General features: G+C 45.1%; 1 protein-coding gene across 1 annotated transcript in view; it reads left to right on the top strand.

Annotated features, from left to right (window-relative positions):
- Positions 1 to 23386, top strand: part of MYO1E (myosin IE) — a 230912-nt gene that overhangs the window by 188918 nt on the left and 18608 nt on the right. Inside the window, exons 19-25 of the mRNA XM_037739750.1 lie at positions 1269 to 1373; positions 3962 to 4119; positions 8028 to 8142; positions 8348 to 8517; positions 10599 to 10744; positions 19881 to 20027; positions 21929 to 22086. Of these exons, the coding sequence (XP_037595678.1) occupies positions 1269 to 1373; positions 3962 to 4119; positions 8028 to 8142; positions 8348 to 8517; positions 10599 to 10744; positions 19881 to 20027; positions 21929 to 22086 (999 nt within the window). The remainder of the gene's footprint in view (positions 1 to 1268; positions 1374 to 3961; positions 4120 to 8027; positions 8143 to 8347; positions 8518 to 10598; positions 10745 to 19880; positions 20028 to 21928; positions 22087 to 23386) is intronic.

The raw sequence follows: 23386 nt of genomic DNA, 5'->3' as shown, positions 1-23386 counted from the left end.
AGTTTGGACATTCCTCAAAAAACTAGATATAGAGCTACCATATGATCCAGCAATCCCACTCCTAGGTATAGATCCAAAAGAAAGGAAATCAGGATATCAAGTAGATATCTTCACTCCCATGTTTATGGCAACACAATTCACAATTGCCAAAATTTGGAAGCAACCTGCATCTATCAACAGACAAATGGATAAAGAAAATGTGATACAGGCTGGGTGCAGTGGCACACACCTGTAATCCCAGCCCTTTTGGAGGCCAAGGCAGGTGGATCACTTGAGATCAGGAGTTCGAGATCAGCCTGGCCAAAATGTTGAAATCCTATCTTTACTAAAAATACAAAAATTAGCCTGGTATGGTGGCCCATGCCTGTAATCCCAGTTACTCGGGAGGCTGAGGTGGGAGGATTGCTTGAACCCGGAAGGCAGAGGCTGCAGTGAGCCAAGATTGTACCACTATACTACAGCCTGGGTGATGGAGCAAGACCCTGTTTCAGAACAAAAAAAAATAAAAGAAAATGTGATACACATACACAGTGGATGCTCTGCAGGTACTTGAACCATCTCATAACTTTATTTTCTCCAAAGGTGAGAGGAAAGTCTTTGTTCATAAAGTTTCTTTCTAGGTGTCCACAGAAAGGCTGCCAAATGAGAAACAGAAAGTAAAAGCCTGAAGGGAAAGGATATATTAATACCCAGCACAACTATCCACATATGCCTGTGTTATTCACCCTCTCAAGAAAGGAAGATCACAGGCCTAAACAGAGCCATGGCTCAGAGACTACTCAGAGCATAGTGTTGTCCTAGGAAATATTCTATGTGTTCAGTGTGTGTTCATTTCCTTTCTGGAAAATCCTTTATATTTATCAAAACTATTGCTCTTGACTGAATATTGGAGAGCAAAAATCAAAAGATGCCTTAATACCCTCACAGGTGGGCCCCATGCTCTTGTAAGTCCTGTGCTATTTGAAGCAGTAATAGGAAGAACCCTCGTACACTATCTTCCCACTACAATTTTTATACCTTTAGAAAGTGTCAAAAAAACTGTTAGAAATAGCAGCCATGTTACATCTTGGAAAATATCTTTAAGTTCTCCAGAAAACACCTCTCTGAGCTAGGCAATGTGTGTTTCTGTGGTTGTCAGAAATAAGCCCAAACATGGATTCTGATGCTTAGGAAGAAGAATGTCGTAGAAACATAACAGATTTGCAAAGTTTATCTTGTAGCATGATTTATACTTCCTCACAAGCATGCTTCCTCTCACCTTGACCTAGCCTCTCAGAATGTGGGGATGATAAAGGAATACCTTGTCAGCAAAGGCTTTCTACGTCAATGGCAAGAGAAAAGGAAGAATGGGAAGCCCAGGAAAGCACAAAGCGGTAGAGCGCTTCCTCCTGGCTGCCAGGATTGTGTCCTCAGAGGTCAGAAACATCCTTAATCTCAAGTGCCAACAGCTGGGAGTCCCTGGAGCCTGAGCTGCATTTCCTCTGAGAAGGAAGCATTAATGGTCCAAGAGATAACAAGAGCAGGGAAGAGAATTCCAGGCAGAAAGAGCAGCCAGCACAAAGGCCTTGAGAAGACCTATTAGCATATTTGAGTCTTAAAATCTGTGAAGAAATAAATGTTAGCTATTATCACCATCTGTCCAAAATTATCACAGGCATCAATTAGGCAGGGGCACCATTGCCCTGTGCAACCTGCTCACACGAGTGTATCCTAGGGAAAGACATTGGACTGGGTGCACTTGGTAGGAGAACATTGTGCTAGGTTTATGCCCTGGTCTCCAGTGGGATACCAGAGGATGGGCCGAGGATGTATCAGGCTTCATGAAAGCAAAGGAAGCCCCAGGCAATTCCCACGTATTGCCAAGACCCTCATTACTGGAGGTGTTGTCAGGATAAGGGAGAGAAAGTCTCTGCAAGGTTCATTACAGTGAAAAAAAAAAAGAGAGAGAGAGAGAGAAACACAGCATTAATTTTGTAGGAAAAAATGTGAATTGCTATAAAGACTTATTTCCAGTTCCATGATAAAAATACTTTAGTTTATAATTGTAGGTTAGATCAAGCCAGGCAAAATTGTACTCTTAGAAGCTTGTCACCTTGGAAGTCTAGTCTTTTCCTTCTCACTCCTACCCTCTATGAACTTTCTGCCTCACCCAGTGAGATTCCCAGCACCTTCCTCGTTTTTCACTAACTCTCCCAATCACATCTAGAAAGGTTATGCTATTAGTCATTTATTTGTGGCTTAATTTGTTTTAATTAACACCATTATACCGTATACAAAACTTATTCTTGCTAATGTGTGAGTTCCGCTAGGCATTTTCATTTTTAAGCTTTTGATCTCTAATTAGGGAATAGGAGGATTTTCCTCTCCAGGAAGTTTATGATATTGTCAGGCAAGATGCAGGCATTTGAGAGGAGCAGAGAAGGCTCCTAAAATCACCTTAGTCCCAACCTGCCGGCTTTGTGGGACTTTTGGATCCTCAAGGAGGACCACTGAATGTTCCCTTCTCCCTCTGCTGTCGTAAATCAGTCTAATCCTAATAGTAGTTTCTGGAGACAGAGGAGGGCCCTGGCTTCACTCAAGGCCTGGGGGCCTGTTTCTTGGGCCCTAGATGTTCGTGCACATGGGACACGCCCTCCAACTTCACACCCACACATTCCCACGATTATTCCGTCCGTATTTGGCATCCTATGATGTGCTTGTCTCTGCTTCATTATATCAGCCTCTGACATAATAGTCATGGTTCTAACATAGGCATGTATATTAGACTGGATCATCTTTAAAAGAAATACCTAAAGATGAACCAGTCCATGGCTTTTTTGCAGTGCCGTAATGAAAGAGACAGACAGGGATTCAAACCCACCTCTGACACTTACTAGCTAAGTAGCTTTGGGCAAGTCATAATTTGACTGTGTCTCCTACTCTGCAAAATAAAAAACCAAACTAGTCAGGTTGCTATAGAAATAAGAGGAGATCCTACATCAAAAGCTGCAATCACAGCACCAGATGCAGAGAGAGCATTCCTCCACGTTAGCCAGGAATGTTCGTTATGATTGTTGTGTGCCAGGCATGGTTTAAGGCTCTGGATATACATGAGCGAACCACAGATGTGGCATGCAGTCTCCTGGAGCACTCACCTCCATGCAGGAGGCATATATTAACCAAATAAACACCAATAGGAATATAACTACAAATGAGAGTACATGCTCTGAAGGAAAAATGTTACTTGCTATGAGAGAAACTAACAAGGGAGCAGTTTTTGATTTTTGGTCCAAGAAGGGCTGCCTGGGAGTGTTACTGAAGGTGAGACACCCAAGTGGGAGGCAGCAAGTGATGAGTTTGGGGAGCAGCACCCCAACAGAGGGAAGAGCAGGGGCAGAGGCTCCGAGGAAGGAAAGGACATGGTGGGCATGAAGAATAGGCCATTCTCAAAGAAATGCAGCAAGCCACAGTGAGAGTGAGGAGGCGAGGTTGGAGAACAGCCAAGGACCAGATCCCAAGGGCCTCGTCACCCAGATGCACAGAATTTCAAAGGTGAAAGTTGATACACAGTTGTCATAATAGCTGCTTAGCAGGAGCTTTATAAAACTCTTTGCTTTAATTGTTAAATGCCCTGAAGAAATCAGGGGAGATTTATTATTGAGACAAGACCGTTTGATTTTGCCTGAAGAGCATTCCTGGTGACCTTCCACGATGCTATTTTTAGACAGTGGTAGAAACAGTGCACAGCTTTTCACCAGGGTGTTAACATGGGATTGCTGGAAGAGGGAAGGAGTGGGAGGCAGCTCCAGAGCAGGCATCCCAGACTCAGGATTTTTGCAGTCATCATGGTCCACCCCTTTCAACAGCTGGTAGATGAATGATCAGTAACTGCAGCACTGGGCACCTTCGGAGCAGAGCTCTTGCTGCCTTGCTTGTGTAAAAAGGAGGCGCAGTCCCGCCCGAGTCTGATCCTCTTCTCCCCATTGTGCCCACAGGTATGCCATTCTGACCAAAGCCACCTGGCCCTCTTGGCAAGGAGACGAGAAGCAAGGCGTCCTGCATCTGCTGCAGTCAGTCAACATGGACAGCGACCAGTTCCAGCTGGGGAGGAGTAAAGTGTTCATCAAAGCCCCCGAGTCTGTGAGTGCTTGGCTGCCTCTCTACTCTCTTCCCTCCCGCAGGGCCCCACCAGCCCTGCCCCACGCCTCAACTGGCTTCTTTTTCTCATTCTTTGCTTCATGCCACCAATGTTGTCTCCTCAAAGAAGCCTTCCCTTCCTCCCCAGTCTACGTGGGTCCTTCGCTAGACACCTGCTCTCCATAGCCCATCACTGCCCCATTCATTTCCTGCAGAGCAGTGAGCAGGTAGGAAAAGGGACATCGGAGAGTGGCTGCTTCCTCACTCACTGTCTCGCTCCTCTCTAGCTGCAACACTCCTTCAGGGCAGGGACTCTTTGTTCCATGTGTCTTTATATGCCCCAAAGCATCACATAGAAAATGCTCAATAGAGCCAGGCGTCGTGGCTCACACCTATAATTCCAGCACTTTGGGAGGCCAAGGCAGGCAGACCACCTGAGGTTGGGAGTTCAAGACCAAGCTGACCAACATGGTGAGACCTCGTCTGTATTAAAAGTAGAAAAGAAAATGCTCAGTAGTTACTTAGTCTCTAAGAGTGTCTAAGCTAAAGAGGGACTTCTGTGTCCCACCCAAGGTTAGTTGACACCAAGTCCGTTACACACAGGCTCAGGGTTCCTCCCGGAAGGTGCAGCAGAGTGCCACGTGGGGATTCCCAGGATTGTTCCTAGAAGGCCGCTGGGGGGCCTAGAAAGGACTGTGAGGGAGAAACAGGTGGAGGAGAAATCTCTGGTTTATAGCACACAATGCTTAACAGTAAGGCATTCATCATACACATTTACAGGTCACAAACTGATCCGACCTCTACAGTGTCTCTAAGACACTTCTTTCTTTCCTGATGAGGGTGTGGTCAGTGCACCCCATGAATGTCCACAGGAAGTTCTGTCCAGCTCTTCTGCCCAGTTCGTTCCAGGGCTGTGGAATAAAGACCTTTACTCCTTTTTAAGCCGGAGACACTGTCGGCCCCAAGGCTCAGCAGCCTCATTTCTCGAGGTTCCCGTAACCATCACAAGATCCCATTTCAAGAGTCAGTGATGAACTTGGCAGAAGTCAGTCATCAGACCAAGGGGAAATCACACGGGAACTCACAGTAAAAAGGGAAGCATTTGACTCCGGGCAGAGCCCAGTCCTGCAGTTAGTTTTCTTCTCTAAGGAGAACAGCCACTGTTCTCCCTGCCTCAGAGGATCAGCCCAAGGTTCAGGAATGACAGTGGCCATAACTGAATGGCTTTGTGAAACATCAAGATTATTAAATAAATAAGCGACACACAGGGATGGAACCTATTTCTGAAACATTTGTGGTAGCATTTTTCCACTTTGAGTTATTTGTAGCATCACAAGAATTTCATTTCCAAATATAAAGTGAAAATGTTGTGTCATTCGCCATTAAGCAACCCACAGAACAGTTCCTGTTCTTTCTAAAATGGGATGGGGTGATTTATCGGCACGATGCAGAACTTGTCTCATACCCACTTTTACTTTTCAACTTGCGAGATTTTCGTACATAATTAAAACAGCCTCAATATTTGGAAAACTTTTTTTTCTGATTCAGTGGCGTTGGAGGGGTTTATATTTCAAAATCGAGATTTATTTTTGGCTGTCCTTTTCCTTGCCTTACACTCAGTTGTGTTGTTACCGTTACTTGACTCTCCTTCCCCCATCTTTGACACATGCACTCACACATGCACACCCTTACCTCTGCACTCTCCCCTGCCCCAAACACATCCATCCACATCTAGCCCTGACATGCAAATACTTTCATAAAAGTTGGTTTTTAAAATCTGGCTGGGCACAGTGGCTCATGCCTGTAATCTCAACACTTTGGAGGCTGAGATGCGAGGATGATGACTTAAGGCCAGGAGTTCAAGACTGGGCAACTCAGCAAGACCCCATCTCTACAAAAAAAATTAGCTGGGTGTGGAGGCTGAGGTGGGAGGATTGCTTGAGCCCAGGAGTTGAAGGTTACAGTGAGCTGTGATTGTACCACTGCAGTCCAGCCTGGGCAACAGATCAAGAAAGACCCTTTCTCTTAAAAAAGAAGAAAGACAGAAAAGAAAAACTACCGTGTGGTTTTACCTTAATAGTAAATGTGCCGAATATACAAAATTATCCGTTTGCTTTAAGAACCCACATCAGACACCACAGGGTTTGTTTTTGTTTTGTGTTACATGTATCCGTGTTTTTTGGCTTTTCTATGTCAAGGTTGTTTTGTGGTTTTTTGTTGTTGTTGTTGTTTGGTATGCTTTTTACTCTCTCCTCATCTATGTTATCAAGGTTTTTTCTTGAACCTCCCTAATTTCTAACCCCCTGGGATTTTCGAAAGAAATCTGAAACCCAATGAATCTTGGAGATAGTCTCTAGGAAGTTGGGAATTGTTTGCCTCTTCTTCCTTTCTCTGAGTCACAAGTGTGTTCTCTGTGATACTCCCAAAATAGTTCTGGGAAAGAAGAAGGAAACAAGACTTACTCAGAAACCCAACACACCAGATAAGAAACATCAATAGATATTCTTACAACAGGCAACTGCAGGGCTCAGATTTTAAACGTTCTGTCCAGTTGCTAATCCATGTATTCTATCTGGGGGTTAGAAATCTGTCCTTATGCCTGTTATATATGGCACTGAGGCCTGGGGAATGATGCGGCCCCTCCCCTGGTGTTTGGAGTTTGGGATGTTGTTTCTGCAGAGGTGGAACTGTGAGAATGAGAGAAGCTGAGGGGCAGGGGAGCACAGGTCTGGCTCCCAAGCATACACCCACAGAAACAGAGACAGCAAATCAAACCCAGCTGCCTTCACAGCACTTCGGCTTGTTTACTTCTGGAACATTTTTGCAATGACTATTCATCATCTTTACTTTGGTTTTTTATTGGTTGATTTTATTTTTTTCCTAGAGAGTCATGTAAGCCACTCTCAAGGTAGATGAGTTTCCTACCATTTTACAAGTTGATCAAATGCGGATTTACAGACAGAGATTTGCATGTCAAAATGAGGAGGAGCCTGGCAGAGCCTGAAAGACCTAGGTGTACTTTCTAGCCCACCCAGTCTTAGTTCCAATGTTCTCATCTGTAAAATGGAGATGATAGAGTACGCGGCTCACGCAGCTGTGGAGGTGTTGAATGAAACTGCATGGAAATCACCCAGGGTGACTTCTGCCCCACAGTGGGTACTCGGCTCACGACAGCTTTTTGCTGTCACCTTCATTATTCCAAAGCCTGGTTGCGGTGCAGCCATCAGCATTCATTGTTCAAATGGCCGGACTCTCATGACCTGCCAGAGGCTGATGTGGCCCCTGAACAGCCCCAGCCCTTCTCAGCAAATCCAAGTCCTAACTAGCGCACTTCAAGTCCAGCACCAATCATTGTGGTTATTATCCTCTGCTCCGCTACTCCTTAGTGAGTCCTGAGACAGGAAGTCTGTACTTTCTTGGAACTGAAAGTAGGGCAGCCCTCCTTCCACAGCAGCACAAGCCCTGCTCTTGCAGAAACTGGAAAATTCTGTTTAACGGCTGCATGCTGAATTGCTGCACCAAACAGCAGCAGCCGCCTCCACCCACTCGCTTGGTCTGGCTTCCTAATAGTATCCTCTTTGGATCAAGGTGGGGAATAAGTGGACAGGTGTTGAATCACTCATTTGATTCTCACAGAGACTGTAGCAAGGCAGGGCAAGGTCCAACTGAATACACTGGGATTCTGCTCTTTCCCGTTGTTTGCCATTAAAAGAAAAAAGGTATAGGTCATTCTATATTGAGAATAAACAACATGCCACACTAAGCATTACACGTGCTTGTTCTTGAGTCAGAGAAGCTGCTTCCCGTGCGTGTCATTGTCTAAACTGAGTGTCCCTGGAATAACAAGAAAAGTGTTGTTCAGGTGTTGGGGTTTCAGGCTTGGCTCACATTTGTCTTCTCTCCATTCACAGCTATTTCTTTTAGAAGAGATGAGAGAGAGAAAGTATGATGGATACGCTCGAGTGATACAGAAATCATGGAGGAAATTCATAGCCCGCAAGAAATACGTTCAAATGAGAGAAGAAGGTATTTTAGCAATTTTGTCTCATTCATTTTAACAAATCTGAAGCGTAAGTTTGAACTTAAGTTCTAAGTTCCATTTTATTTTGCGTATAATGTCACTCTAAAATTCTGGTATCATTTAGAGTTTCTTTGTATATTTCCACACTATTTTTCTCCTTTTTCTTACTGACATGTCCTTCTTCCATCTTTACGCTCTTGGGAATTGTAGCCTCAGACCTCTTACTGAACAAGAAGGAGAGAAGGAGAAACAGTATTAACAGGAACTTTATCGGGGATTATATTGGGATGGAGGAGCACCCAGAACTCCAGCAGTTCGTGGGCAAGAGGGAGAAGATTGATTTTGCAGACACAGTCACCAAGTACGACAGGAGGTTCAAGGTACGTGCTGACTGCCCGCCCTGAGATCACCAGATTCTTTTTTTTTTTTTTTTTTAATAACTTGCTATTTTGCTTTTGTTGTTACCAAAGCAGAACATGTTCATTGTAGAAAAATTTAGGAAAAAATACAGATAAACCAAAAGAAAAACAGGCACCTATGCCCAGAAACAGTCACTGTTAACATTCTGTGCTTATCCGTAACTTTCACAACGTTTTTATGAAAACGTACATTTGCATTTAGTTTTACAAAAACTCCCATTTAGTTTTCCAAAAATGAGATATATGTTGCATGCTGTTTTATGTCCCGAGGCATTTTGTTTGTTTGTTTTTTAAATAATGCCAGGGAGAATTTTCCATAGTAGTACATTTAGCAGTGTAAATTATTTTACATGGCTGCATAGTATTCCATTTGACAGTTGTTTTACTATTTTTAACCAATTTCTCATGAACCAATTTTTAGTGAGTTTCTTTCTCTTTGTTACTATCATAACTTCAGTGAGCATCTTTTCACACATCTTTGTGTATTTGTCTCCTAATATTTTTGGAAGAAATTGACAGGAGTGAAATTGAATCAAAAGATTCAGAATATCAAGTAATATTGCAGAGTATCCTCACCCATTTTCCCGGAATGACTGATAAGTAAGGCTTTTCTAACCACAGGAGGAATGATTGATTTTTCACCTCCTCCCTTAGATAACTTTTAACGAAGTCTTGGCCCTAATAGAGAAATCTGAAACTTTAGAAGCTCATGGACCCATTAAGAGCTTTCTGGTTTCTGGCGGGGGCCGGGAGATGAGGAGAAAAACTGAGTGAAGTAAACAATGGGAGCGTGCTGTTTTGCTGAAACCAAACCATTCCTTGCAACCTGTGCATGGTGCCAGCTGCTGTGATGACAGCTCTAGATGCACACGTGGGTGCCTAGCTCTCACAGCAGCATGTGTTATAAAGTGGTTACCCACATATTCCCAAGGAGATTTATCTTCATTTATCCAAATGAAAATATAGCAGTATCTTAAAAAGAAAATTTTATAGACTCCCAGGCTGGGTGCGGTGGCTCACGCCTGTAATCCCAGCACTTTGTGAGGCCGAGGTGGGCAGATCACGAGGTCAAGAGTTTGAGACCGGTCCGACCAACATGGAGAAACCCCGTCTATACTAAAAATACAAAATTAGCTGGGCATGGTGGCACATCCTTATAATCCCAGCTACTTGGGAGGCTGAGGCAGTAGAATTGCTTGAACCCAGGAGGTGAAGGTTGCAGTGAGCTGAGATCACATCACTGCACTCCAGCCTGGGCAACAGGGCGAGAATCTATCTCAAAAAAAAAAAAACGGAATATCTATGGAGTCCCAAAAAAATATATGCAGACCCTGCCCCCTGTTGAGAAACATGCTTTAGCACATGATGGATAAGCTCACCACAGGTGTTGACTTTCCCTTTATACCTGCTCTGCTGTCCTGATACATCAGGTGACTCCATATGAGTTTGCCAATTTTTAAGTCAAAAAGAGTCAGATGTCAGCATTTTTATATATGTTATCCTAATAATCAGAAACAATGCCCTTTTTCACTGTCATGGCGCCTGGTCAGGTGATGAATGGAACGGCTATCACAATGGTAGTGAAGATTGACTGTCCAAAGCAGCTTCCCACTGTCCTGGTAACGGCAGTCCAGACGTGAATGGTTGTCATCACATTGACCACCATGTCTGTCCACCTTTTTTTGTTTTTTTTTTTTTTTTGTTCCTTTTTTTTTTTTTTTTTTTTTTTTTTTTTTTTTTGAGATGGAGTCTTAGTCTGTTGCCCAGCGGCATGACCTTGGCTCACCGCAACCTCCACCTCCCAGGTTCAAGTGATTCTCCTGCTTCAGCCTCCCAAATAGCTAGGATTACAGGTGCCCATCACCATGCCCAGCTAATTTTTGCATTTTCAGTAGAGATGGGATTTCACCATGTTGGTCAGGCTGATCTCGAACTCCTGACCTCAGGTGATCCACCTGCCTTGGCCTCCCAAAGTGCTGGGATTACAGGTGTGAACCACCATGCCTGGCCTGTCCACATTCTTAAAGCTCCTCTCCTTACAGGGTGTAAAGCGAGACCTGCTTCTTACCCCAAAGTGCTTGTACTTAATCGGACGAGAAAAAGTCAAACAGGGCCCAGACAAGGGCCTGGTGAAAGAAGTCCTGAAGCGGAAAATCGAGATGGAACGGATCTTGTCTGTGTCCCTCAGGTGAGCGGTGCAGGTATAGAGGCAGGCATGCCCATCTCGCCTCAGCGTCACCGTCTGCTATTCCAGACAACCAGGAGGAAGGCCGGGCTGGGCTCTGCTGCTGTCAAAATCATGACGAAGAGAATGGAATTTCCCTTTTTTCCAAAGGGAAGACTTCCTAGTCTCAGGGAATGTTGATATGACAGGAAGAAGGTACCAAGAAAAAGTTGCCTGTGGACAGCTCCTCTAATCAAGGGAGACCCAGATCTGTTGTAACCGTAACATGTTAGAAATGAACTTGGTATATGGAACACCTCAGAGGATGATTTCTCGTTATAATGGAGCCAATAGTTTAGAGCCCTCTCCCCCAGCCCACCTCACCCAGTTTGGAAGCCTCGCCTATTTCCCCACGCGGAGGGTCCTAGAAGGGAAGTTTCTTTGAAACTTCCTTAGAGAGTGCAAGTTGGTCTCCATTCTCTATAGCTCTGGAGTCATGAGATGCTGTCTTCACTCCAAGTTCTCAGGCAGTGGGGAGTGGTGTTTCCTTCTGCAAGGCCTCAGGCAGGGCCCTTGCTCTTCAGGCAGCACCCTGGCTTCCTTTTGGCAGAGGGGCTCCTCTGTCAGTTGTCAGAGTATTTCCTCTGTCAGTGGAACCTAGCCTAGGACCTAGTCTAGTCCGATGCTAAGAAGTCCTCTCATGCCCAGAACTCCTAGACTAGGAGTCCTCCCAAAGTCCTCCCATGCTCAGAACTCCTAGACTAGGAGTCCTCCCAAAGTCCCCTCCTATGCTCAGAACTCCTAGACTAGGAATCCTCCCAAAGTCCTCCCATGCTAAGAATTTCTAGACTAGGTTCCACTGATAGAGGAAGTCCTCACAATCCGTGAACACTAAGAATGGAAGAAAGACCTCCTTGAGCCCCGTAGCTTCCTCCAAGAATTGTGTCCCTGGGCCTCTGAGGCTAACACTCTTTAGTCAGGAAAAGCTTTGGGCCTTTGCATTAAAGCAGAGATGCTGAGCTCTCACGTGAACATGGAACTGGGACACCTCTCAAGCTCCTACTCCACACGGAAGACAAAACTGCTGTGCTCAGGGGAAAGCAGGGGTTTTATGCACTCAGGCATCTGACCTACCAAGCTGGAAATCCTAGCTCCAGTCTGATAATCCAAAGCAGATTTCCAGCTGAGTCCATTCTTGCCTGTGTCTCTGTGGTTTCTGATTCTATCTGTTCCTAATTTCCCTGGATAAAGGGCCAGGCGGTGCAGTGAAGTTAAGTGTTTAAAACATGCCAACTCAGGATGTGGTAAAGTTGCTAATCACGTGAGTCCACAGTGTCCCCTTTGCAACCCCACCCTCAGGCAGGTCTCAAGGCCACTGGTTTTTTGGGTTTGGTTTGGTTTGGTTTTGGTTATTTTGACATGGAGTTTCACTCTTGTTGCCCAAGCTGGAGTGCAATGGTGTGATCTCTGCTCGCTGCAACCTGTACCTGCTGGGTTCAAGCCATTCTCCTGCCTCAGCCTCCGTAGGAGCTGGGATTACAGACATGCGCCACCATGCCAGGCTAATTTTTTGTATGTTCAGTAGAAATGGGGTTTCACCATGTTAACCAGGCTGGTTTCAAGCTCCTGACCTCAGGTGATCCTCCCGCCTTGGTCTCCCAGAGTGCTGGGATTACTGGCGTGAGCCACTGCACCCAGCCCATTGGTTTGTTTTTTAATTTTTTTGAGAAACAGGGTTTCACCATCTTGGCCAGGCTGGTCTTGAACTTCTGACCTAGTGATCCACCTGCCTCGGCCTCCCAAAGTGCTGGGATTACAGGCATGAGCCACCGCACCCGGCCCCCATTGGATTTGTTTTTGTTTTTAAAAAAGCTCTAGGTATTGACTGGTTTTCGGATGGTCTTCCTGAACATTGAGCCCACTGGCTGGGTCCCAACCTGAGCGGGGAAGTGCCTGCTGGCCACACTCTTCCTGGCTAGCCAGGTCCTGAGGCTGCCCTGGGAACCCAACAGGAAGATCCTTCTTTGTCACTGCATGGGGAACTGCCATGGCTGGACTAAGCCAGGTTGGCCAAAACGTGCTTGGCAGGCACTGTAGGTGAAAGTCAGGAATTCACAGCCCTAGGGCATGTGTAGTCGCCGTGCTGAGAGTGACTATCGCTCTTTCTGTTATTGCCCAGGTCTGTTTCAGTTCCTCAGACCCCTAGTGGAGTGCTCATGACTGGGACCATAAGTCATCCTAATTGAGCTACATTTGTGTGGGATTTTTGTTTTGTTTTTTGAGACAGTCTTGCTCTGTTGCCCAGGCTGGAGTGCAGTGGTGCAGTCTCGGCTCACTGCAACCGCCGCCTCCCGGGTTCAAGTGATTCTCCTGCCTCAGACTCCTAAGTAGCTGGTATTACAAGTGTGTGCCACCATACCTGCCTAATTTTTATATTTTTAGTAGAGACAGGGTTTTGCCATGTTGGCCAGACTGGTGTCGAACTCCTGACCTCAAGCAATCCACCTGGTTCAGCCTCCCCAAGTGCTGTGATGACAGCATCAGCCCCCGCACCCAGCCTTGAGTTACACTTGTATCAAGCACTTTGCCGCTTACTGTCTCACTGATAATTCCTTGAGGGGGTTCGAACAGGGGCTTAGGGAACTGTTCACACTCAGATTTCTTCCTTTTATTGTTTTTTGTTTGTTTTTTGTTTTCTTTCACAGCCTCTGGAGATATAATGTCTCCTGGTAACACTAGCTTCTTTTTCTTCTTCCTCTTTGGTATTCATCACCTGGATGGTTGCTTTCTTGCGGCTTTTCCTTTTTAAAGGATATAAAATGAGGTACTTAGCCTAAAAGTTTCTCTGAGTCTAAGGGAAAAATAAGTGTGAGTCATTTGAACTTGTGATGTCTGTGTATTGCAGTCACTGAACCTCACACTTGCCAACATGAATAATAGTGTTCCCTCATTTCTTTATACTTGAGTTAGGCCAGTAATCAGGACCAAGTTAGGAAAGCAACCAGAGGGTGATATGTTTGCAGAGTCGAACCCAGAGTGGAAATTAATTCTGGGACCAGACTACTGAACGTGTATGTGTGTTCTCAAAATACTTCAGTACTGGCACAGAGAAAGATTTTAACAGTTGTCTCGTACTTCGGGAAGAAAGCCGCAACATCTGTATGTGTTTTTAAGATGTAGTAAATGAGGTACTTAGCCTAAAAGTTTCTGAGATTGACCAGTTGACTATTGGCTGGAATGACAGCACCATATGGCCTCCTAGTTAACGATTTATCAAGTATCCCATAAGCTTGGTCTTAACCCATCTCTAACTCATAACTAATGGCAATGCACAGTGGGCCTCAGCTCCCTATTCAAACCGTCCATTTAGTAACAATTATGAGACAAGAAGGGAAATGTGAGCATGACTAAATATTTGGTGTGAAGAATTTATTGTTTACTTCTGTAGGTGAGATAATGGTTTTGTGATTAATTTTATATACAGAGTTTATCATATAATGATATATACTGAGACATTTGAGGATAAAATAAAGGCTCAGCACAGTAGCCCATGCCTGTAATCCCAGCACTTCGGGAGACCAAGGCAGGAGGATCACTTGATCCCAGGATGTTTGGGACCTGCCTGGACGACATAGTAAGACTCCGTCTCTACAAAAAATGTAAAAATTAGCCAGGAGTGGTGGTGTGTGCCCGTGATCCTGGCTACTCAGGGAGCTGAGGTGGGAGGATTGCTTGAGCCCAAGAGGTCAAGGCTGCAGTGAGTTATGATCACACCACTGCACTCCAGCCTGGGCAACAGTGTAAAACCCTGTCTCAAATAAAAAAATAGCCTATTTTTTACTTTGGTTTAAAATAACCTGGAAGTTACTTTAAAGTGGAAGCAAGGAGAGTGAGACTGTAGATCACTGTGATTATCCATGGACTGATGACTGAAATCTGCTGACATGTGGTGGTTCATGCTACACTACTATTTTTTTTTTTTTTTTTTTTTTGAGTCAGGTCTCACTTTGCCACCCTGGCCAGAGTGCAGTGGCGCAATCTCGGCTCACTGCAGCCTTGACTTGCAGGTTCAAGTGATCTTCCCGTTTCAGCCTTCCAAGTAGCTACAGGCATGCTCCACCACTCCCTGCTACATTTTGTATTTTTTGTAAAGACAGGGTTTTGCCATATTACCCAGGCTGGTCTCCAACTCCTGGGCTCATGGGATCCGCCTGCCTCAGCCTCCCAAAGTGCTAGGATTATAGGCATGAACCACCACACCCAGCACTACTATCCTGCTTTTTTACAATTTAGAATTTTCCATAACAAAATATTTTTCTAATTCTCCAGTAGACATTAAATTTTTAGAAGTTTTTATCTTTTCTAAGCGTACTGATATATGTCTTGCTGAATTATGGTTAAAATTTTTTTTTGAAGTTTTCATTTACAAGAAAAAATAGGATCACAACAGGTAGTAATAGGGCCAATAGGTCAGAGAGATACTTAGACTAGAGTTTGTCAAAGAGACTCCAGGATAATTTGATCAGGAAAAATCCTTATTTAAGTAAAAATTAGGCTGGATGTGGTGGCTCACACCTGTAATGCCAGCACTTTGGGAAGCCAAGGGAGGCAGATCACTTGAGGTCATGAGTTCAAGACCAGCTTGGCTAACATGGGGAAACCCCCTCTCTACTAAAAATACAAAAAAATTAGCTGGGCACAGTGGTGCGCACCTCCAATTCCAGCTACTTAGGAGGCTGAGGCAGGAGGATCTCTTAAGACAGGGGCGGAGGTTGCAGTGAGCCGAGATCACACCACTGCACTCCAGCCTAGGCAACAGAGCGAGCCTCTGTCTGTCTCAAGTAAGCATACATTAAAGTGAAACACTGATGCCTACATTTCTGCCTTCATTGGAGACTTGGGAAGAATGTCAGGAGGTAACACACCAATACAGAGTTGAGACAGGATTTCTGAGGCTTCTGGTGGCTGCTGGCAGAAGGCCAGGCGTGGGTTTTTGAAGAATCCTCCCAGAGCTGCTGCTTGTTCAAGTCCTGACCCGGTCCCCTTCTTATTTGAAAAACTCAGTTGCAGGAAGGGTGACCACAGGTGTAATGGCCCACGTTCTTGGCTTTGCTATTGTAGGTATTGAGTTCTGTGCAATGGAAGCTCTTACTTGGGGCTCTCTGATGAGGCTTCTCATGTTTCTTCTCATCTGGTAGCTGACCACCAGAAGGATGAGACCACAAGTTGTGTGGCTGCCTATCTGGGTCAATAGATTTTCCAGTACTTATCTCCAAATGGAAAAACAAGCCGTTAAGAGAGTGCTTTGGACAGAGGCTCCAGCTCTCTGGCCACAACATTCTTGCCCAGAATGTGTCCTTGCTTAAATCCCCGAAACTTTCAGGCAGTCAAAACAGCCCACTTCACTCACTGCCTGTTCCGCTGACCTGGGCATTACTGACATCTTGTCTTGCTATGGCTTGTAAGCATCAGGAACCTGGAAGTTGTCAGCACCTACCTGGTGCTGAGCCCTGGTGTTCAAAGGTGGATGGGGCACAGTCACTGCCTCAGGAAGCTCCTCTCATTCTGGAAGACGGAACAGACAGTTGAGTAAACATGTGCCTTACTACAAGTGTTCCCAGTGTGATTGAAAGGATACTCCTAAGACAGAGAAGAGGAGAGAGGGTCTTTGCACCTGCGGGTCAGGGGAAGCTTCTTTGAGTTGGACACATCAGTGCTGAAGCCTGCACCTGCGTCCTGGCTTTCTCAGAGAAGAAGCTTCTGAAACTGGTGCCACTGGTTTCTCTGAGTGGTAGAATTCTGGGCAAGATTTATTTTCTCCTTGATTCGCCTCCGTATCTTCCAGTTTACTAAAAGCAGCATCTATTTCGTAATCAGGAAAGACTTATAAAAGCTTAAATATAGGCAGGGCTATCCTTGGAAATTGCCTTTTCAGCTTTTTTTTTTTTTTTTTAAACTCCTTTAGGACTTTCCTTGGTGTTTTGCAACTAAAATTTCTGTGAAGAAGATATACCGGTTAAGAGTAAAACAAGATTTTCTAGTGTTGTCAGCAATACAACAGTAAGCCACAAAGACGGAGGAAGAAAAAACAAGATCTCTTCCTAGTCTCTAGTTCCAAACCAGAGACTAGGAAGAGATCTGTCAACACAGGGTACGGCATCAAACATCTGTAAGGAATTGCAGCCTGAACGTAGGAATAAGTCAGGGGTGACGTCCAAAGATAAGTCTGACTTTTTAGAATCAATAAACAAAAGCTTTGTTTTCAGGTCCAGGAGCATGGGCTGAGGGAGAGTAGAATGAGCTGAAACCCTGCCTGGATCACGGAAGGGAGGGGATTTTGGATTTGATGGATAAAGTCAAAGTGTCCAAACACATCTCTTCTCATTTCCAGATTCATGCTGATAATTGACCTTGAAGTTCGGGCCTGCTTGTGTTTTTTTTGTTAATGGTAATGAAAGTGCTAACAAATCTAAGCACATTAAACCACTCAAGGTGACTTGGGTTGAGCTCATTTAGCCCCGTTGAATAATCGCCATCCTGCCAAAGTTCAGCCAGGCAACCAGGCATGGCCAGACATGCCAAAGAGAGCTTTGAGCAAGCAACCAAAACAGGAAGGAGTTTCATTCCTCACCCCAAAGGCCGAAAAGTGGAGCTTCTTGTTTTACTCTGGTCTGTTGCATGCACTCTACCTAATTCAGCCGTGTTCTTACACCTGGGCTAGGGTGCTAGGAGGCTTAGACTTTATTAATTCAAAATGACATGGAAGAGCTCTTTTGAGCAGCTTTTCAGAAATGCTTTTTGGAGTTTTGGATTGCTAGCTGTGCCTTTAAAGGAAGGAGGAGGTGTCTGTCCCCAGGACTGTAGAACTGGCATGTTGGCCCTGAATTGCCTTTGCATGTGCTGTGGAGTGAAGGAGATGAAAACTGTGTGTTGTTTAAACCACTGGTTGTCAGGGTTTATCCTTGATCCCATCTATCACAGGAGTGGGCAAGAAGCATGGCTGTGATGTGGGGGGTCTGAAAACAAACATCTGAGGTAATGATAATGATCGGGTGCTCCACCCAAGTGGCCATTATTTGTCCAAAAAACACTGTAAAGTATTCTGACTTCACATCCAAGAGAAACTCTTTGGCTGCTCTTCAGTAAGCTGGCCGTGGAAGGGCCAAGCTCCTCTCCCGGACGCTGGCCTCTGGCTTCCAGTGAACTCCATTCACCCCCACAGCCCCACCGTGGTTTGTGCATGCTGCCGTTCTCTGCCTTTCCATCTACTTATGCTGTGGTCCTTCCTTCAACCTCTTTTTCTCCTGTGGATTACCAAGATCCTTTCCTGTAGGAGGACTGAAAGTGGGTAATTTGTAAACCGTAAGAATTCCATTTTTACAATTCTAGCGAGCGGGAATTCCAAGATCAAGGTGCAGGCAGATCTGGTGTCTGGTGAGGGCCCACTCTCTTTGTCACATATGGTGTACATGGGAGAAGGACAGAAAGATCAAACCACTGCTCACGACTCTTCTATAAGGTCACTAATCCAATTCATGAGGACCTCTTCCTTATAACTTAATCACCTCCTTAAGGCCACACTTCTTAATGTTAGCACATTGGTGAATAAGTTTCAGCATCAGACCAAGGTAGAGGCTATGGCTACAGCTACTGGCTCCATCAGCTCCAGGTCACTTGCTCCCTCTTTCAGCCCAGAGAGAAGGTTCCTGACAAGCCTGGGCTAGTCCACCAAGATTCTCTGCCCACGGGAGCCCTGTGATCCCAAGAAGGGCCCGCCTCCTACCTTGACCTATGAATGGGGCTGAACAGGGGTACCACAGGAGTTTCCTTTTAAATGGGTCAGATTTTACATGGAAGGAGGATCCTGGGTCTTGAAGACTGTCTACAGCTCAGTCCTCCATGTGGTCCCCTTGCCTCATCATCTGACTTTTGTCACAGCCCCAGTAATCCCACTGGTGTGGTGATACCAGGAGCTCTGAGAGCAGAGCGGAGCTCCTGAGCAGTGCTGCAGGGCTCTGGGTATTGAAAGAACCGTGTGTGGCACTTGGAGAGACTACAATGTTACCATGGTCGATTCATTGAAGCAGGTTTGCCTAATTTGTGTCCAGTGTCTGCGAAGATGCTTGCAATCCCTAATGAAATGTCATTCTTCAAAGGTTTGTCTTTGGTATTTGGCAGTGGTACTTGGAGATACTGAATTTACATTATAGCCTTTGGGGTGGTGGGCCCATTCATCTGAGTGATCAGTCTAACAGCTAGAGAATACAAATTCTCAATTACATACATGTTGTCACTTTCCACCAAGCCCAGCCAGGCCTGAAGATGGAACTGTGTCTCGTCAACCTCCCCTGACCACCAAGCATTTCCGTGGAGCTGGGTGTACCTAGCATCTCTCTGCCATCCCCCTATAGTTCTTAACACCTGCTCCCCTCCAGGCATAAATTCCTCCACAATCGCACCCTGTCCAAACATGCAGTTCCCACAAAGGTGTGTTCTTCCCTTGTCCGACAAAATTCATTAGCTTGAATGTGATGATTTTTGCTTGTTAGCTGTTTGTCCATCTGGCCTTTACATCTCTGAACTTGGATGTGTCTGTACGTTCTAATAGCACCTGGCTTACAGTGTCTGCAGAGCACTGTTTGCCAGAAGGTTCTTAATAAGTACCTTGAAATCCAGGACGTTGACTTCCCTCTTGATAACAGAGCTTATAATTCTTCAACTTCAAATTTATTACAGTAACTACAACTATATCATAAATTATACTAAGTTGGAACTTAAATGTAGAGTTACTCCTTTTCAGCCACATTATATTCATAACTTTCTGGATTTTTATGATCTTAAAAACATAAGTTGGATTTCAAAATGGATTTTTTTTTAAATTACGGACTAAATGGTCCTTAAGATCCTGATTTTAAAAATCATGCAGAAGAAATACTTTGATTATGCTTTTGTCGGGCTATAAACTTCCTTTGAAAGCAGGTTCCAGCAATCTCATTATGTAATTCATTGTTGGTTTTTGTTTTAAAGATTATTAATTATAGAAAGAAAGACTGTAGAAACTTAGCACTGTCTTGAAGGATTTTTAAAATGGAAGGAAAAAAGCAATAGAGTAAACAGAAGCACAGCTTTCACCAAGTGTGTTTGTCCTATCTCTTTACAGTACTATGCAGGATGACATTTTTATTCTCCATGAACAAGAATATGACAGTTTGCTTGAATCTGTCTTCAAAACTGAATTCTTAAGCCTCTTAGCAAAGCGTTACGAGGAAAAAACCCAGAAGCAACTACCTCTGAAATTCAGCAATACGTAAGTCCAGATCTGGGGCCGAGACTTCTGCGTATAACTAAAAAGGGGCCTTGATCACATCTCTGGCATTCAGGATGGGGCTGGGGGAGGCCTATGAGGAAGAGAGTAGGGTCTGGCTGGCCCCAGTGGAATCTTAGAACCTGCAGAAGACAGACTGGATGGTAGTCACAGACTTTGAAAAGGTTACTTTTGCATTTCTGTGAAATAATGACTTCATAGACTAGTATATTTTATCATTTAGACAAAAAACATCTACATGAGGCAGAGATAGGCAGATTTTTATGCATCACCAAAAAAGGGGGGAGGCGGTTTATTTAGTAGAGCAGCAGGAGTAGAATCAGCCTGGAAGCAGATGAAAGTGACAGATGTGGGGGCTTGAATTCCCCAAAGCAATGCATAATAAAACCTATTGGTAGGGCCTCTAGGGGCTTGAGGACTGTGGGTGGCCAACATATTGTGTAGTGGCTTACCTTCCTTTCTTTTTCTTTTCTTCTTCTTCCTCTTCTTCTTTTTTTTTTTAAGATTGTTCTGTTGCCCAGGCTGGAGTGCAGTGGCGCGATCTCAGCTCACTGCCACTTCTGCCTCTCAGGTTCAAGTAATTCTCCTGCCTTAGCCTCCCGAGTAGCTGGGATTACAGGCACCTGCCACCATGCCCAGCTAATTTTTTTGTATTTTTAGTAGAGACGGGGTTTCACCATGTTGGCCAGGCTGGTCTTGAACTCCCAACCTCAAGTAATCCACCCGCCTCAGCCTCCCAAAGTCCTGGGATCACAGGTGTCAGCCACCACACCCGGCCTCATTTTCATTTCTTTTGGCAGCGTGGTCTAATGGACAAGGTACTGGCATGCTGTTGACTTTCTAACCTCCTATTTGCTGAGTAAGAGTTATTTACCTAGTCTGGGCAATAATAATAAGACCCCATCTCTACAAAAATTTTTTAAGAATTAACTGGGTACAGTGGCGCACACCTGTAGTCCCAGCCGCTTGGAAGTCTCAGATGGAAGGATACTTGAACCCAGGAGGCAGAGGTTGCAGTGAGCCGAGATCACGCCACTGCACTCCATCCTGTGCAACAGAGCAAGACCCTGTCTGAAAACAGAAACAAAGTTATTTAACTTTGCTTTTTAAATTTCCTCATCTATAAAATGCGAATGTCCTCCATCTCTTCCCAGCTACAAGAATGAGGCCAAGACAAAGCCTTAATATGATGATGAGGGAAACTTTTAATAGGCAACAACTTAAAATTAGGCTTTTTCCTTCTTATGACATGAGAAAATATGAGTTTAAAAAAGCAAAATAAAGATCACATGATGCAGGCATTTAGGCAATACGGAAGCTTGAGAACTGGCTGGAGAGTTTGGGAATTATGGGTAAATCCTGCCTTCTGTTTGGATTTTGGTTGCTAGTATGTGATGGGAGAAGAATAGCACTGGACTAAATGAAGCCAGGTTCTGTGCTAAGGAGTCTTCAAGCTGGCTTGTGCCTGGCATCTCTCAGTCCTTCCAGCTGTCGCTGCGTGACACAAGCACAGAACCAGGGCCAACAGCTGGAAGCACAATGACAGCACTGCAGTGTGACCTAGAAATTGTCCTTCTCTGTTGCCTCAGCAGACGCCCTGGAGACCACCTGACAGAGTGGCATTGGCACATTAGTGAGGTGCCTCCCTCACCACCTGGTGTCTCATGGTACGGGGCCCCAGATCCTCCTGCTTCGGGCTCAGTGTCACGCAGTGACAGTGCCACCCCATAGATGCGGTGCACATCCTCAGGGTCCTGAACCTGGTGGAGATTGTCTGGTCTTGCCTCATGTTTACGCTTTTCCAGCAGAACTCGCTGGTGAGATCTCTGAGCACCATTCTCACTGCTTCATTCAACCTGTTAACTCCAATGTGCTTTTTGCAGGCTTGAACTGAAGTTGAAAAAGGAGAACTGGGGTCCCTGGAGTGCGGCGGGCTCCCGGCAAGTGCAGTTCCACCAAGGCTTTGGGGACCTGGCTGTTCTCAAACCCAGTAACAAAGTGCTGCAGGTCAGCATTGGACCTGGACTGCCCAAGAACTCCCGTAAGTGCCCCATGGGCGCCGTGGGCAGAACGGCCACCACTCTCCGAGCGTCTTGAGCAAATGCTGAAAACACGTGCACAGATGTGGGGGCTGAGAATCAGTACACCTTCTGCTTCCTAGGGCTCAGGCTTTCTTCAGAATGGAACATTTCAAACTAAAGCAACAGCAAGGAAAATGAGCAGGTTAAAACTTTCTGAGGTATATAGTACTTACATATCAGTACACCTGGCATGACAATATTGTACTTAAATCAAAGTTTATTAGCTTCAAGTTTCCCTGCCCTTTCCAGTCAGATCTTGTCCACAATACAAACATCATCCTCTATGCCGGCTTTAAAGAAATTGGGCCAGGCACAGTAGCTCACACCTGGACTCATGGCACTTTGGGAGGCCAAGTCCGGACGATTGCTTGAGCCCAAGAGTTCTAGACCAGCCTGAGTAACATGGCAAAACCCTGTCTCCACAGAGAAAAAGAAATATACAAAAATTAGCCAGGCATGGTGGTGCACGCTTGTAGTCCCAGACGCTCAGGAGGCTGAGGTGGGAGGATGGCTGAGCCTGGGAGGTCAAGGCTGCTGTAAATCACGATCATGCCACTGCATTCCAGCCTGGGCGACAGAGCAAGACCCTGTCTCATTTTAAAAAAAGAAGAAAAAGAAAACCACACACACTCTCTCTCTCTCTCTCTCTCTCACTCTCTCTCTCTCACTCTCTCTCTCTCTGACAGAGCGAGACCCTGTCTCATTTAAAAAAGAAGAAGAAAATAAAACACCACACACACTCATACGTACATGCCCTACCTCAAACCCCACTCTAACTCCTTCCCTGGCCTTTGATTCTTTCTGTATTTATAATTGATATTTATAAACTTATGTTTATAATACCTAGCATAGAATAATCATATACTGCGTTTGCATACACTGTGATATTGTTCTAAAATTTAGCCTGTGTGTGATCACACACATGAAGATGCCGTATATAAAATAACTGTTTCTAGGCTGGGCGCAGTGGCTCACACCTATAATTGCAGCACTTTGGGAGGCCAAGGTAGGTGGACCACCTGAGGTCAGGAGTTCAAGACCAGCCTGACGAACATGGTGAAACCCCATCTCTACTACATACAAAAAGCTAGCCAGGCATGGTGGCATATGCCTGTAGTCCCAGCTACTTGAGAGGCTGAGTCAGGAAAATTGCTTGAACCCAGGAGGTGGAGGTTGCAGTGAGCCGAGATCATGCCATTGCGCTCCAGCCTGGACAACAGGAGCGAAATTGTCTCAATAATTACTTAGTTAATTAATTAA

The sequence above is a fragment of the Cebus imitator genome, unplaced genomic scaffold, assembly GCF_001604975.1.
Source record: "Cebus imitator isolate Cc_AM_T3 unplaced genomic scaffold, Cebus_imitator-1.0 Scaffold74, whole genome shotgun sequence".
In the NCBI taxonomy this organism is placed as follows: domain Eukaryota; kingdom Metazoa; phylum Chordata; class Mammalia; order Primates; family Cebidae; genus Cebus; species Cebus imitator.
Note: the sequence above shows the minus strand (reverse complement) of the source record. Positions and strands in the feature narration are given on the sequence as shown.